Source organism: Arvicola amphibius, chromosome 2 (genome assembly GCF_903992535.2).
Source record: "Arvicola amphibius chromosome 2, mArvAmp1.2, whole genome shotgun sequence".
Taxonomy (NCBI): domain Eukaryota; kingdom Metazoa; phylum Chordata; class Mammalia; order Rodentia; family Cricetidae; genus Arvicola; species Arvicola amphibius.
Window position 1 is genome coordinate 117,689,856 of NC_052048.2, and position 12,833 is coordinate 117,702,688.

The window sequence follows — 12,833 nt, forward strand, 5'->3', positions numbered from 1 at the left end:
TTAAACTGAACATTTTGCCTACAGACACATAATAGTTTTTTTGTTTTGTTTTGCTCATCAGACCTGACAGTGTGCACTTTTTAGTTGAGCAAGTATCTACTGCTCTTATTCTTCTCTCATTAACACAAAGAAATGATTTTTTTCAATTTAACTCCAAAAGTCATGTCCATTATATTTGATATATTTGAATGGAGAAACTCATGATGAGCTAAATTGAGGATATGAGTAAGTGCACTTATAAGTTCTAGCTAGCAGTGTGAGTGGGCCAGAAAAAGAGCCTCAGACGGCAGTAGATCTGTTGATGAATTAATAACAGGTTTAGGAGGGTCAGGAAAGAACAAGCAGAGAATCTGGTAACTTTGACCACCACTGAACTCCCTGAGAATGTGATTCAAAAATATCTAGATCTTCAAACTTATTGGGTACTGTTTTTCTTTTATGTATGCACACATACCTACACAGGATTATTTCTCTGAAGGCAAGATTTGGAACAATATACAAGAGAGAGCAAAAATCTTTGGTATAATAACATTGGGGTAAACAGAACAGGAATTGGAGCCCTGGGCCTGGAGAATAAAAGTGTGAGAGCAGAGAGTCAGTTGGCCCAGAAAAACTTAAGCGCCCCCTCTTCTCTACAACTTATTTGCATGGAAAGTGAAGGGTGGGCCTCTGTGAGCACATGAAGTATGTTTCCTGTGCTGAGACAGAGAGCCCTGGAGTGAACAGAGACTCTACCTATCAGATTATGATAGCTGACCACTGTGTGGTAGACAGTGTGCTTTACACTCATTATCCCACTTAACATCACAGTAGCCTTAACAAGTGAGTCAAACCTTAGAAACTGGCTTACCCTAAAACCCACACCACGAAGTGACAGTACTGACTCTACACTAGAACTTGTTCTCAACTCCTGCCTTGTATACTCTCCATGTCGTTTCAGTGTCATAGACAAGGTAGTGGCCAGGGGTGGCTGTGGGAAGGGTAAATGTGATGCATCCCCTGTGCTGACACAGAGCTGACTATGCACTTAACTGCACAGGAATAAAAGCAAATGATCCTGACCAGAGGCAGTGCAGCAAAGTTTGACAGAAGAGCTCATACCATATTAAAATTCAGATGCAGAGAAGATCCCTGAGGGTCCAGGGTCAAAGCAAATTCCAAAGCATTACAAATGAAGCAGTAGTTAAGCTGGCAAACCCTAAATGTAACTGTGAACCTACTGCTCCTCCCCTAGCCTTCAGAGATACCCTGAAAGGTCTGGGTCAATATTGGGTACCATTTCCCAGGAGCATAGAGCCAAGCTGTATGGAAAGCAGACCACAATTGCCTGGCATTCATGAGCATGCTTAGCGAGGGGCAGTTTCTGTGACATATTTCAGTCACAAAATTTAGTGTCCCAAGCAAAATGATAACCCATTTGTGTAATTTTCTATCTTAAACGCCCCTAAGTTCCTTGTCCCCAGCAACTGTCAAAGCAAACTTGCAAGTGTATATTTGTTTAGTGTTTGTGTATTATGTGTGTATACACCGGTACATATGTGTGAATCTAACTGTAATCCAACTTCCTGCTTATATACTTACCATTAGATAAGTGTGAAATTACATTGGTTATTACTTTCTAATGACTATCATTTAATTAAATTTTACTTTACAAGTTGCTATCTTAGAAATGGCATTGCTTTTTTAAGATTGCACTTATTTATTGTGTGTGTTGTATGAGTTTGTGTACATGCATGCCTCAACACATGTGTGGAAATCAGAGGATAAGTTGTGGGAGTTGGTTCTCTTCTTACACCATGTGAATCTCAGGGATCAAGCCTTGGAGCTTGTTATGTAGACCAAGTTGACTCTACGTAGTGATCCGCCTGCCTCTTCCCTTAGATTGCTGGGGTTAAAAGTATGCACTAGCATGCCTGGTAAATGCACATTGCTTTCTGAGGATAGTTACAGTTTTGCTTGTTAACCTGGTTGTATGCATTTAATAAGTACCTAAAGTGGGGTATGAAAGCAGAACATTCTGGAACTTTTCCCACTTTCTATTTTTTCCCCTGTATAGATGCCAGATTCCTTTGGGAAATCATCATTTGCAGAAGGCAGGTCATTCTTTTGTGTAAGGTTGCTCCTAATTGAAAACTAAGTATCTACAACCATGTTGGGGTTATTTGTATTTGAAAGGAAACATTGATATACAAGAGCCCTTTGGTGACATAAAACACTATACCGCATACTGCGAGCTGGGGCTGGGTAGAGGACAAACTGGGAACCTTCAGAAAGCGGCTGTGCAGAATGAAATAATTTGCTAATTAGATTGCAAACCATTTTCAGAATATTTTCTTTTCTTTGTTGAATGAAGTTTTCTGCCCCCATGGGCCAAAACAAACATTTTACTGTGTTTGCCAATTACAGATTAAACATTTAATCGTTTTAAAGGAAAAATAAGTGAGAAAATGGGTGAGTTGTCAGGACCTAGTTAAAGTCCAGAGGAGTTCACTGGCTATTTGCTGTAGCCTCGGCCACCTTCCACTCTGCCACCTGACAGCACTTCTCCAGTCTGTATCAGGCACTAAGTTTTTCTCTCTTCTCCATTGTCATCCAGTGCCCCAATGAAATTGAAAGTCATTTTGTTTCTACAGAAATGGCATTGCGGGGGCAGTGGTGTGTGGGTGTGTGTAAGTTAGAGGACAGCTGTGGAGTTGGTCCTCTTCACATGATTCCCAGTATCAAACTCAGGTTACCAGGCATGTGCGGTAGGTGCCTTAAGTGAACGAACTCTCTGACTCTAGAAATTTTTTATATTTTTATTCACATATTAAGGTTCACTTTGGTGGTACTTCTGAAATATTAAAAACATTTCTTCCTATGACTCTGCCCCCTGTATCCTATACTTACATGGCCATGGCCCCAATAGACCATATGCAAATCCTTGTAATACTTTGTTGTTTTGGGGGAAAGTTAAGAGGTCCTCTCTTTGCCAAGTAGAGCCTACTGTCTTCTGATCTTCTTACCTTGGCATCTATGACACCTGAAATTGTATTACTTTTGTAAGTGGGTAAAATTTTATGAAGTCTTGAGAATTCAAGCAAAGTACTTTCTATGCTGAGACTTTACCAGATTGGACTTCTCTTATAGTCTGTGTTGTGTCCTTAAAAGCTTTCAGCTTCGCAGTCTTACTCCCCACAGTGGTGTGGCTTCTCAGGAGCTAAGTGTTTACAAGGCTACGAGGCCTGTAGATGCCCTGCCTTTCCAGTGCTCTGTTAACATAACAAAATGCCACTTGTCCATGGCTGTTCCTTGCTTTTATTCCCATTCTTTAGATGTTAATCAGCCCAATGGTGAGGCTTTAGAGCCTTGGCATTTATATCTTGTCTTTTTGACTGGAGCTTCATACTATGTTGCCTGCCATTTGTGATGCTCCTCACTGTGGCCCAACCCATCAATTCTTTAGCCTTAATGTCTAGTTACTCATTAGCACCCAAGTCATCCAGACACATCCACCTGTCCCTTAAGCATTTTTCTGTGTGTGATTTATATACTTACTGCCGGTCTTGGCTAGGACAGCCTTCTGTTTTTCTTGACCAACTAGAACCATACTTTCCTGACTCAGCCGTTCTCTTCTCACTGCTTGTAGCATGAAGATAATTTGTTTATCATTGTCCCTATACTGCCTCAGTTTTCTCATCATTCCGAATGTGCATCTCATCCCTCTAACCAGCATATAGGCTTCTCAGAGATAGTCTTGCTGCTCATGGCACTTACCACAGTACTTTCTACTCTTCTCAGTTATCCAGTTAAACTTTGTTCATCATTGATGAGTAAACCATTTTTCTGCTATTATCTTCCCCTGTGATAGCATTATATATGCCAGTGTTATTTTTAACAAAAGCAATATGACCTGTGAAACTAACATAGATACACAGAAAAACATCATTTGAATAAGGAAAGAAGGGCTGGAGAGATGGCTCAGTGGTTAAGAGCATTGCCTGCTCTTCCAAAGGTCATGAGTTCAATTCCCAGCAACCACATGGTGGCTCACAACCATCTGTAATGAGGTTTGGTGCCCTCTTCTGGCCTGCAGGCATACACACAGACAGAATATTGAATACATAATAAATAAATAAATAAATAAATAAATAAGGAAAGAATAAGAACAGTCATTTGAAATAAGGTACTGATCCAGTAAATAATAATTATATACAAAGATACAGATGTGGAAACTAGTATTAATGCTGTTATGTTTTCATTTCTCCTCAGGTGTGGTTGCTCGCCTATCTACCACTCCCGTGAAATGGCAGCTCGTGCACTGGTCCCCTTCATTACAATAGACCAAATAGCAAGCACCGTCCATGCTCTGCTAGACTCACTTCCCAACAGCACTGACCAGTGTTTCCGACAAAACCATATCCATGGGACACTTCTGCAAGTAAGTACAGTGACTCTTTGTGGCTTTCATAGACCACCGCAGGATGAACTTTTGTTTCTCGTGTATTCTTAGCAGGTGAAGACTTGGTACACAAGCTTTTAAGTTTATTTGTTTATACGGATTATTTATTTCTACTTCTTAATTACCAGATACCTCAAGTATGAACTAGTGTACACTGATTTGGCAGGTTATCTTGTGCATTCAGTTCTGCAACATGCTTTTTCCATCAAGTATGCCTACAGAACATCACGAGCCATTTCTTCTTCAAGGTTTGAACAATATTCTGTCTGTGTGTATGCCTGCAGGCCAGAAGAGGGCACCAAACCTCATTACAGATGGTTGTGAGCCACCATGTGGTTGCTGGGAATTGAACTCATGACCTTTGGAAGAGCAGGCAATGCTCTTAACCACTGAGCCATCTCTCCAGCCCTTCTTTCCTTATTCAAATGATGTTTTTCTGTGTATCTATGTTATGTGATGGTTTGAATGAGAAATGTCCCCTAGAGTCTTGGGTGTTAGAATGTGTGGTCCTCAGTTGATGGTACTGTTTGGGAAGATTTAGAAGTCGTAGTCACTGATGTGTCACTGATGGCAGGCTGTGAGACTTCCTGCTCCTACCACCATGGCTTCACTCCACCATCAAGGTCTCTTAACCCTCTGAAACTGTTAGCTCAAATGGACTTTAGCCCAAATAGACTTTTCTCTTAGGTTGCCTTGGTCATGATATTTTGTCACAGCAACTGTGAGCCTTCTAAGAAGATTGCGTAAGTGCCCCCCCCCCCAGCCTTCAAAGCGTACCTCAGATCATCTGCTCCATGTTGTGTGCATTACGGGTTTTTGCAGTTTTTTTGTTGGGAGGGGAGAAGCATTTGAGGGTAGGGGTGATGCTACAGCACCCAGGTGACAATCGGGACAGCCTCAGACATCAGTTCTCACCTTCCTCCTTGTTTGAAGAGTCTGTGGGTTTTTTTGTTGTTGTTGTTTGTTGTTGTTTGTTTGTTTGTTTGTTTTTGCTTTGGAGATTATTTCCTTCTTCACCACAGGCTGTGCCTCTGGGTTTACCTTGGGACTGGGTGTTCAAACCAGGTCCTCACGTTTGTATAGCGGCACTTTTCCCTGCAGAACCATCTTTCCAGTCCCATGTGACTCTTACTGTAAAGTCTCAAGCACTCACACCTTCCGGTCCTCACTTGGTCCCTGTGTTAAAGACAGGCACAGGCTATCTCAGCCTTGGAGACAAACCTCAGAGGTCCAGAGATCATCCCCGGATCAGTCAAGCAGCTAGGTCTCTTTGCCCCACCTCTGCCTCTGTGTCAAAGGAAACAGACTAATGACAAGGAAAGCAGCAGAAGAGAGTCCTGAAAGTGTACCCTGTGGGGTAGGCGGAATGCCCAAAGCATAAGAGATTGCAGCCCTAGGCTAATGAGTTCTTGCAGAAGTAGTGTGGGTGGGGCTGTTTTTGATGGAGGAGGGTCATCTGTCTGTGTTACTTTCATTGGTTAATAAAGAAACTGCCTTGGCCCTTTAATAGGACAGAAAATTAGGTAGACGGAGTAGACAGAACAGAATTGTGGGAGAAAGAAAGCAGAGTCAGGCAGATGCTTCAGGCAGTCGCCATGCTTCTCCTCTCTGAGATGGACGCAGGTTAAGATCTCTCCTGGTAAGCCACCCCTTGTGGTGCTACACAGATTACTAAATATGGGTTAAAGCAAGATGTGAGAATTAGCCAATAAGAGGCTAAAACTAATGGGCCAGGCAGTGTTTAAAAGAATACAGTTTCCGTGTAATTATTTTGAGTAAAGCTAGCCGGCGGCCGGGAGCTGGGAAACGGCCTGCAGCTCCATCTACAGTTTTTCCTTCCTTTCTCCACTTGTACTTGTGGGCCTCTAATTGGATGCCTCCTGCCACCATAGCAGTCCCTATGTTGCACCAGTCTGCCCAGAAACCAGACATGATCTCCACTCTGTATGTGGACTATGTTCCATATTCTCAGGTTTACTTTGTTGACTGTCATATAAAACTCTATGGAAAAACAAAAAACACTCCCAGTTCTGTCCACTGTCCAGCTGTTCTTGTTCCTAAGTGTTGATGAAAGGCTTCCTGTGGGTGGGTTGGAGGTGAGGAGTCACAATTGGATGTGGGCATTTACTGTGCTGGTCTAACAGACTCCTGTTATTGGTCGAAGTTGTTTCACTCATGTTGAAAAGGTATGTGCAGTCTTCTTCTCTGTTTGGACTGTTGTCATTGTCTCTTCGGGGAGAGCATCTGAGGAGTTAAGTCAGAGAGGAATTTCTCTAAGTTCTTCTACACATAAAACTATCTTTAAAATCAGCAAATGCTTGCTTGCACTTGGCAAAGAGAGGTTAGGGACTGAGAAGAGTGATAGTCTCCATGGGACCTTCAGAACCAGCTAAGTAAATACAAAACTGTTAGTTTTTCAAGAGCAGGAAATCATTTTGTAATCAGAAAACAAATTCTTTCACAGAACATTTTCTTGAATTATACATTTTGACTTCTTTGAAGATGTTTACATAAACATATCAAACCCCAGAGTATTTCTTTAGTATACCTTAAAAACAAAAATGTGCTGATCCCTGGGTTTCTGAGACTGGGAAAGACCCAAATTATAGGGCATACAGAATAAGAACATGTGGGTTCATTTCCTAATCATTTCAAAACCAGACGTTCAGAATGGCAGTGCTGAAGTGAAGGAAATGGCACCCGTAAGGAAAGGTGAAATTGTACAGCAGGTTCTAAAGAGCCCAGAGTAAATGACATTAAATCTTAATAAAGGCCAGATAAGAGCCATGGACATTACCTCATTTGGGAACAACACTGACAGGGCCACCCGTCTTTTTAGTAGAATTAACTGTCTGTTTTTATTGCCAAAACTCTTCATGTTAGGAACTTAATGTTATTACTAGGTTACTTATCACCCCTAAGAAGTTGCAATGCAGTTCAGAAAGTTCTCTTGTTAAGACTGGGTTTGGCCAGCAACCCTAAGGAAAGCGTTGTTCTGATCCTTGTGTATTTAACTAACATTTTGACATTCCATAGAGAAGTCTACAGCATCTGAGGGGAGAGTTTGAGTGTTGGGTTTGTTCATCCATCATGTCTTTTGTTCATGTTTCTGATGGTATAATACAAAAGATGAGCCTTGTTCTTATTATTGTAAAGCTCCTTTGTAAAGTAAATAGGCTAGATAATGTAGCTTGTTGGAAAATGAGAAAACCATTTGGGTATTTATCTGAATATTCCAGGCAAGTTTTTTTCTTTAATCTAAATAATCACTCAAGTGTTACATATCCTTTGGTGTGAGAACACAAACTGCATCTTCTACTGATTGTAATCAACACACTTGTTCCTGTTTTAGCAGCGGAACATGTTAAACACTTCAATTTTTTTATTTTTCTTTCCAATCCGGAGACTTGATTTCTCCACTCTGAGAATTCTGGGGTAGAAAATGTCCTCTTTCCTGTCTGTGGAGTTCAGTAATAGTGCTGCCTACTTGTTTGCTGCAACATACTAACCAGAGATGGACTTCAGATGGCCTAGGTGGACAGCTTAGTTCACCATGAAAGGAAAAGTAGCCTTTAGAGCATTTTTGGTTGTATTCATGTTCTTAGCAAGTCTACAGAGTAGCAAGACAGGTGCCCCTTCATTCATTCCCTCCTCACTCCCTCCCTCCTGCCTAGTTGATCTAAACCCAGAATGGGTAACTTGTATGAAGCCAGAGGTAGTCAGCTGTAGAGATTTGTCTCTCTAAAGCCCACGTTCTTTCTCTTTATAACATCCCTCCTGCCTGATAGTTGGTGAGAGCAACAGCTTTTCATGAGTAGGAACTTAAATTAAGAGCCCGTCTCTTTTCTGGTTTTATCTATTACCAGGTGGTTGGTCTTCTTAAATTCAGTGTCTTGTGATTCCCCAACATTGGAAGCAGAGTGAGACCACCTGTGTTTTAGAGGTTGTCAGGGAAAGTCCTAAAACCCAGAGATGATACATGGGAAAAAGCTCCCTACTTTCCTCCCTCAGCTCATCGCTTTCCCTTTTTTCTGTAACTAAGTTGCAGTAGTCACACCGCATGCCTAAGCTGTTTTAGGTGCTGCTGGAGTGTGAGGAGTTTGCCCCTGAGGTTCTTCCTTCCCGGTGTGGGGAGCTCTACTTCCAAAGCTCAGCGCACTCCCTGTGGGTAGGAGCAGAGGGCTGAGAGACACTGAGGTGGAAGACACAGAGCTGGTTGTGGACATAAGTGAGGCCCTTTCTGCTTGAGTTAGGATCTCCTCCCAGATGGGGCAGCAGAACGGGACTGTACCAAAGACAGCGTGAAGACTGAAATAGAGGATGATCTTGGAATCAATTTCTTGAAGAGAAAAGCAGGAACCCAGAAAGAAGTAAAGGTGAACCAGTTTAGCTAATTGTATAAAGCAGCCACTGTTTAAGGAGCAGGGACCAAACATGCATCCTTCAGTGCTTTCCCCAGACCCCAAAATAGAAGCTAGTAGAAAATCCAGAGTAGGAACAGCCTTTCATTAATATTGTGCATCAGTATTTATAATAAATATAATTTGAGTTATTTCCATCTTTTAGAAGTATACCCATACTAGACAATCTGTACTTTAAGAATTTTAATATTTTTTCCATGTTTCTCAACAGTACAAATTGTGAGACCTAAAATGTTCAAGTTGCCCAGAAACGGGATAGTACTTGATGGATCTTGTTCGGTGACCTGTGGCCGTTATTGTTTATTTTATGCTCAGAAAATACAATTTCCAGTGGAAAAACAAAAGCATGAGATGATGCCGATATTTTAAGTTTTAAGTGGACTAATTGTCAGTGTTTGTTCCCAGACTGAGTCAGACCACTGAAAGCACTCATTTATGACTGGTGGTCAGCTTATTCTTCCCTCTGGGGCACCTGTGCTCCCATGAGAGGAGAGCTAAGGTGGCAGAGTAGTTCCCAGTCCAGCCAGGGCTGCGGCAGTGCTGCCTCCACGTGTTGCCTGTACATGTGTCACAGTCTTGGGGAGCATGAATGAGCAAAGGGCTAGAGACTCCAAGTAGTCACCTGCACTTGGGAATGGCAGCATGTTTTAACCTGGGGGCATTGATAAGAAAGGCACTGGGTGACACTGGGCTCTTTAGAAGTTAAAGAAAGCCCTGGACCTTGTTAAAACTTACCTTTGGTGATACATTGCTTTCTTGATATAAACCCAGAAAAGCCATTTTTAATTAAAATGCTACTTTCAGAGATAAATTAATCCCTTCCTTATAAAGATTCAGAAGTTTTTATTTGGTGTGTGTTACTTGTTTGAGAGCCTTCTCCACATGTTGGGAACTATCTCCCATCTGTCAGGTCCAGTGCTGTCCAGCCAGGCCCACTGGCTGTCATACATGGTCATTGTTCCCCACAACAATGCCCTCCCATAGCTTTGCAATGCTTTGAAGGAAGGCCAGATATAAGTCAAGGATATCTTGAATTTACAGGATAGACACTTCATGTTTCCCCACATGTTTGTTACTGTTTGGGATTAGAATGGGGCCAGGAACAGTGAAAAGTAGAGAATATACCTCTATATTTTCCTGCTTGCTATGTATGTTCTATATATATTGAATGGGTTGCCACTTACTGAGTACCTACAGAGGTCCTTCTGGAAAGTTTATGTAATTCCTGTCCAACACTGATGAGAAAAAATGAGGGTAAAAGAGTGAGATGTCCCCAGGTTATGTTAGTATAAATGGCAGCAAGGAGATCGTGGATTCAGTTGTACACTCATGTGAAGCTTTTGAACTTCGAGTATTAGACTGTACTACGCTACATATACTATACTTGGTTCTACTGTTTTATACATGTGTATGTTTAATACATATCATTGTCATATTATACTCTATTATAGTGTACTACTTCTGTGGATGAGGAAAAGAATATTCTCAGGTCCCACCATGGGAAATTGACATTTGCAGTTGGGTTGTTCAAGTGCTTTTGACAGACATCAGCTTTGTCTCAAGTAGGTACATGAAGTACATAGGGGAAAGAGGGACCATTGCTCATGAACAGGAGCTCTCAGGAACAGTGATGTGGCTGAGTTGGCAGAGCGTTTTCCTAGCATGCCCAGAGCCGTTGGAGTTAGTCCCCAGCACTGAATAAACCTGTAATCCCAGCACATGGAAGCTAGAGACAGGACGATCAGCCGTCCAGGGTCATCATAGCTCCATAGTGAGTTCAAAGGCAACATGGGCTACGTAAGACCCTGTCTCAAAATGCAACAGACACAAAAACAGATCAGCTTTCATGGAGCTAATATTCTTATAGCAGGGGACTTAGGAGAGAGACAATAACAAATAATAGCTTAATACTCTCTATAATTTATGGTCAGTATTGTAGGTAAATTATGTAGTTTCTTGGAAGCTCTTAATTGTTGTGTCCCACTGTTGCAAGGAGAGAGGGCCTGCTTTTCGTCCCGGCTGCCTGGCTAGCTTAACCCCCAAAATAATCACACAGAATTAATTAAATCACTGCCTGACCCGTTATCTCTATGCTCTTATAGGCTAACTCTCACATCTTGATTTAACCCATTTTTGTTAATTTGTATATTACCATGTGGCAGTGGCCTACTGGGAAAGATTTGGCATGTCTGTTTCTGGCAGCTCCATGGTGGCTCTCTGTCTGCCCTTCTTCCCAGCATTCAGTTCTGTCTACTCTGCCTAAGTTCTGCCCTATCAAAAGGCCAAGGCAGTTTCTTTATTCAACCAATGAAAGCAACACATAGACAGAAGAACCTCCTACACCATCCCACAAAAGCAGATGGACTAGAGGAGTCCGAATGAGAGAAACAGATGGCAGCACTAAAACCAGGGTTGGGACAGTCACTGTTGAAATGGTACTGTTTGAGGCTGGAGGCAGTACTAGACTGCACTGGTCACATAGATTTGTAAGTAGCTTTATTAGATGTGTGCCTGAGACTACCTTTTCCATTGAGAAGGCCATCAGACTGGGCATAATTGGTGAACAAAGGAAGGAAGAATGCCACACTTTAGAAGCCCCTGAAGTAAATCCCCATGGTCTGGATTCAGGGATTCTCTCCGAAGCCCTGTTCCTCTAGGATCACTGTGAGTCAAGCCTGTCTGCTCAGTTTGAGAAAAGAGAACAGTCACTACTCCATCACTTCCTCTTCCTCCAGTGTAGCCTGTCCATGGGTTTTGTATACCTGGGCCTGTGAGAGAGATGGAGAGTGAACTGGATAATGTCTCTGCTTTTATTTGTGACTATTTACTGAGTAGTTTTTAATTTTTTTTTTTTTTTTGGTTTTTCGAGACAGGGTTTCTCTGTGGCTTTGGAGCCTGTCCTGGAACTAGCTCTTGTAGACCAGGCTGGTCTCGAACTCACAGAGATCCGCCTGCCTCTGCCTCCCGAGTGCTACTGAGTAGTTTTTAAGCATAAACCCAGTACCATAGAGAACACAAAAAACAGTTTGTTTATAGCATGGTCTCCACCCTCAAGAAGGGACCTGGTGATCATCCTTGAAAAAAATGAGCTGTCAACATTGCAAGCAGTTACACTGTAGTATGTGGCAGCATATGATATGTGCCAAAGGAATGCCATAGTCATAAGAATGAGCTGAGGCCAGCATGGGCTGGAGTGAGTGCAAAGGCTTCGTGGTTGATGGGGCTTGGGATAAACCAACATAAGAGAGTATTTGCATGGGGCCATGTGTTTAGCCTTTGGTTGGTTTCAGGGGTGCATTGAGAAGAATATGATTAGATGAAAGGTGTAGGTCAACATATATATGAAAGACTAAAAATGACATAAGAGATTTTGAGCTAAAGAAAGCTATTTTAGGAAAACTAATGCTGTATATTGAAATGTGGACCATGTGAAGATTTCTATTCGTACGCTGAGCATGTGCACAAGTGTATGTCAGTTGTGAGGTTTGACTGTGCTTCAGAGAGTCCTTCATCAGCTGCTGTACCCCCACGCTCACAAGAGCCGCAGTTCCCTCAGGTTCCCCAGCATAGCTCCTTCCAGTCAGCATGTTATCCTGCACACCTGGTTTGTTTGGAATTACATCCTTTCCCTCAAACTCCATCAGAAACTCAGTGACTCTACAAAAGAACACTGTTACACTGTCTCAGACAAAGAACACTTTGAACATTCCAATGGGGGAGTTTGAAGTTCATAAAGTGCAAAGAGATATAGGATCTGCCTAGATAGAATAATCTAGTACTTTTCTTAGTTCGTTTTCCATCCTCATCTTTCCAGTCCCTCCTAGTAGTTTCTTTATTATTGTTTGAGACATTTTATTACTCAAGATTGTAACCCCGCCGGCAGGGTCAGCTATTCAGGGTCCTCTGAAGGGGCGCTAACCTGCAAGACATGGGCTGAAGAAGAGGAAGGAAACCAAGCAAGATTCTATTGT

At 42.1% G+C, this 12,833-nt stretch overlaps 1 protein-coding gene across 7 annotated transcripts in view; it reads left to right on the top strand.

Moving 5' to 3' along the window:
- The window catches only part of Thada (THADA armadillo repeat containing), a 301,348-nt gene that overhangs the window by 156,937 nt on the left and 131,578 nt on the right, over window positions 1-12,833 (top strand). For all 7 annotated transcript variants that reach the window (XM_038318638.1, XM_038318640.1, XM_038318639.1 and 4 more), the window contains one exon: window positions 4,252-4,420. In XM_038318638.1, coding sequence (XP_038174566.1) covers window positions 4,252-4,420 — 169 coding nt within the window. The remainder of the gene's footprint in view (window positions 1-4,251; window positions 4,421-12,833) is intronic.